Here is a 4534-nt window from a genome sequence, read left to right on the forward strand (position 1 = left end):
ATATATATAGTATTTAACTCTATTAATTAAATTGAAAAATCAATCAATTACTAATCCATAGCAAAGTTAAAGTATGAACTAAATGATTACATGTGATGTGCCAACAAAACTAGCAATCATAAAACCACTATCAGATTAATAAAAAAAACTAAATTTAAACTAGCTTTAAAAACAGCATAGCCATTGATATATTAGAATATGTCTATGTGAATATATAAGCTGGTAAAAACTTCTTCTCAAACCCTAACATGATCCTATGAAAATCACACCACGTACACCATCAAATTTCTTCTCAAACTTTTTTTTTTTAATAATAATAAAATAATCAAACTTGTGCTTGAGTGTTTTGCAAATGGACATAATATAACAAATAACATATATAATATATTTATATATGTATATATAATATATATATTTTTGCAAATTAAGTAACCATTACCAAAGCTAATATAGTACTAGTAATTATAATAATCAAAAGAAAAATTAAGAAGCTAGCATCAGATCATACACTTCTAATTGCTTGATCAATCCTTAGGAATGTTGACTGCTTGAGTCATGTTCATCATCTCCTCCTCCACCTCCGCCGTGATGTTGCCCCGACGAATTTGACATACCATTCGTCGAAATCTGCCTATAGGCATTCATAGCCGAAAGCATACTCAGATTGCTTTCGGCTAAAATACCTCCACCACCACCGCCGACGATTCCTGAACCTAATTGACTTCCTGGCATAAGATTCATTGGAGATGCAGCAAAATTCATGAAATGAAATCCATTAGGAGATGTCATAGCTCCTCTATACATACCATTATTCCCAACAGAAGGAATTGCCCAAATTGGATCATTTCCATTACCACCATTAACATTAACACCTTGGTTCCCATTACCAGTTACCATCCAAAACGCTGCCGTATTTGAAGCATGACTTGAAGGAAGTGACCCTACATTTGATTGTAACAAATAACTTCCCATATTTTGTGATAATAATTCTTGCTCTGACCTTCTTTTTCTTCCCATGCTTCCATCTGAATCTGAACCTAACAATTCAAATCCTCCGCCACCACCGGAGGCGGTGGCAGCGGCGTTTTCTTCCCGAAGCTCTTGTTTTGCTTGTAGAATAGCATTTTGCACGTTGTTGAAATTCAACATTGCTGATAAAGAAGAAGGATTTTCCAACATGGTAGAGTTACTACTCCTTCTTGAATCATCAGCTACAACGTTCATGTTCATGTTCATGTTCATGTTCATAGTTCTATCCCATTCAGCCCGGTTTCTAAGCTGAGCCGCCGTGGAGGAGAACGAGCTAGGGTTAAAGTAGTTACCTCGAAAATAGTGAGACGGCGCAGACATGGTTGAGCCTGAGCTTCTAAGAGATATATTAAGTGAAGTAAAGTTGGCCGGAATTGTTCCTGTTCCGGTGGCGGCGATGACGGCTGGCTCTGCCTGTTGAAGCAGCCACTCAATCGTCTCGCCGTCTGATTTATGTCCCAGCTCACGCGTGAGCTGGAACACTCTAGCAGCACAGGCCGCCGGCATACGGATCCGGCGGCCTCGTCCGTCTACCTTCGTGTGCCGGTCTTTCGTCGAAGCTCGCTTCGGCGGAGGCTTTTTCTGCTGGTCTGATGAGATTATGGCAGTACAGCCATCGTTTCCGGTGGTTGTACAAGTTTGTTCTTCGGAGACATCTAGGATGTTGTTGTCTTTTTTCTCTAAAAGCTGAAGAGGGAAATTGGGTCTGCTTCGGATTCCATTACTTTGATGATGATCACCTTCCAATTCCATGATCGTGCTATTTCATATAACTAATTTCTCTCTCTATAATAACCACTTGGTGGGGTTTATTTTTATTGTATAAAAAAACGTTTTTTTTTTCTCACTGTGACAAAATGTTTTTCTTTTTTTTTTTGCTATGTTGTGTGTGTAGGGAAGTGAGAGAGATGAGGTGAGGTGACACACAAATTCTATCGGTTAGTGGGCAAGTGGGTCTATCTTTTTCTGAGATTGTGTGTTTTTGTGGAGCATGGAATTCCTTTCAGATGGGAGCTCTTGGAGCTGAGTTGTTCTCTATACTGCAGAGATAGAGAGAGAGAGAGATTGATAGGTAGAGAGAGAATGGAAATGAATGATAGAGGATAAGGGAGAGGAGAGCAAGCTTTAAGCAACAAATATAATGAGTGGGAATAATAAGGGGTTTTTGTGAAAAAATTAAACACTTGATTTTTCTTTCTTTTTGTTGTTTTATTTTTTGTATATGGGATGGAATCATTTTTGCTAGTCTTCTCTCATTTTATGACTTCTTTCTTATTTTCAACCATCTTAAAATAAATGGCTATACTATTTTGCATCTTGTAACACATCACAATCAAGTTCTTTGACTTTTGGTATGCATCATATATCCTCACAAATTCAGTAATTTGAGTTTGATATGAAACTAATCTATGAATTAATTAAGAGTGAGACATTTGTTTTATCATATATGACTTGAGTTATCTTTTAAATAGACGACTCCAAAAATCAGCGGTGCAAACCATGTTAAAACATGAACGTGGTAACATTTTTTTACAATTAAGTGTAAATATTTCAAAAAAGAAATTTGTTCCTATTAGAAGTAGTACTCCATATGATATTCTTGTGCTAACAAGATATTCATTTATGTATACTATGAATGGTCGTAAGGGGTACATGATCTTGAAGCTTGACCTTAAAAAAGCTAGTTAGTGATATGAGTTCTTCCTCGGATAGATCGGCATTAATCTTCAATAGTTCTTGAAGAAACTTGATGCAGCATGGACTTTGATCGGCCATTTCCTTGATCGGCATGATTACTCTGTACATGCTTGAGAATGTACTGTAAAGCATTGTATTTCGTGGCATGTCCTCGTCCTTTTGCTTGTTCGAGAAAAATTTCTAACAAGAATAATTTTGCGCTTGATTTTAAATTTAAATTAGGTTTGGGGTTAATTCTTATGTGATTACTTGACTCTATTATTTCCTAAATGCAGACTCGATCTAAATTACTACTATAGTTAATACCTAATATTATTACTAATTAAACATATGATTCTATGACAATTATTAGATGCTAATCTTGATGCAAAATTAAATGACTGACTCTAATTATTAATTAACCTAATGCTAGCTAGACTCAATCTAATTTAGATATTTTAACAACCTTTGTTTTTACTACGACTCCCTAAAATACAATGCGAAATATTTTTATTTTTTTTTCAAAACATCAAAATGGAATTTATAAATATAGGCAGTGGAACCATTTCAGCACAAGATGTACTGAAAGGCCACCCCTTAAAAAGAACAGTCAAACAATATTTACAAAATTACGGTCAGTCGATACCCAAACATAACATAGGGTCCGACCACCACATCTGAGTGTCATGCACAAACAAGGCATTATTAGCCTCTAACCACCATAAAGAATGGAATTTAATCTTTTCTAATAATTGATCAATGGTAGTTTTGATATTATTAAATATTCTATTGTTACGTTCATTCCAAACTAACCAGACACAAAGTAACCACAACAGCTGAAGAAAGGATCTGTGCTTCCTCGAGTGACCTGTACAATGAATGAATTGAAGGAAATGGTCACATATATCAAAAGAGTCAACACTAGAAACACCAATCCACGACCGGATTTGCCCCCATAAAGGGCCGAAGCTATCACAAAGAAGAAACAGATGTGACGCTGATTCGTCGTGACCGCAATGCGAAATAATTAAAAACCTAAAGTAAGACTCTAAAAACTAAAAACAAAAATAAACGAATGGGATTAGTTCTTAAATGGGAAAAACAAAAAGAAAAGAAAAGAAAAATGGTTAGTAACGACTAAATGGAAATAATAACTAAATGCAAAACAGAAAAAATAAAATGTGTTAGAAATGACTAAAATAAATAAACTAGACTCCAAAAAAAAAATCAACTAGGACTAAATATTTTTGGTATTTTTAAATTTTTTGAATATTTTTGAATTTTTTTTGAAAACAAAAAAATAAAATGCCAAAAAATAAATGACAGAAAAATAAAGATAAATAAAAATAAGTAATTTAAATTGTTTAATCGAAAATATCAACAATCTCCTGCAGCGGTGCCAAAAATTTGATGGTCGGATATGACAAGTGTACTAAATCGTTTACCAAGTAATAAAGTGGAAAGTAGAGTATCGTATCCACAGAGATTGTCGTTTCATCCAAACAACTCACGCTACTTATTTTTATAAGTTTTGGCGATATAAAATATAAGGGTTAAAGAGTTGTAATTTTTTTCTGTTTGCAACAGAGCAAGTTTACTTGTTTTGGTTGCAGAAAAGTAAGCAGCGGTTAGGATTCTTCGAATACCCTATGTTTATATTGTTGGATATTAAATAACAGTAATGTCACATTTATTTATCTTAGGTAGACTATACAAGTAATGAGGTCGTTGGGACGTTTCTAACCTAATTGGTTTATCCCTCTGATGGCTAACTGCACCAGTTGATCGCACGATGATCCATACGTGCGGGGTCTTGCTAATTCAAAGG

At 34.8% G+C, this 4534-nt stretch overlaps 1 protein-coding gene across 1 annotated transcript; it reads right to left on the reverse strand.

Moving 5' to 3' along the window:
- Positions 1-364: 364 nt before the first annotated feature.
- Positions 365-2158, reverse strand: LOC11419087 (transcription factor TCP15). Its single transcript, XM_003613643.4, has one exon. It carries the CDS (start codon positions 1780-1782, stop codon positions 532-534), a length of 1251 nt encoding a protein of 416 aa, XP_003613691.1. The 5' UTR covers positions 1783-2158; the 3' UTR covers positions 365-531.
- Between the last annotated feature and the right edge of the window lie 2376 nt (positions 2159-4534).

The sequence above is a fragment of the Medicago truncatula genome, chromosome 5 (assembly GCF_003473485.1).
Source record: "Medicago truncatula cultivar Jemalong A17 chromosome 5, MtrunA17r5.0-ANR, whole genome shotgun sequence".
In the NCBI taxonomy this organism is placed as follows: Eukaryota; Viridiplantae; Streptophyta; class Magnoliopsida; order Fabales; family Fabaceae; genus Medicago; species Medicago truncatula.

Bases quoted from the DNA above. Each gene is read 5' to 3' on its own strand.
- LOC11419087 (XM_003613643.4), bottom strand. From the start codon at position 1,782: ATGGAATTGGAAGGTGATCATCATCAAAGTAATGGAATCCGAAGCAGA.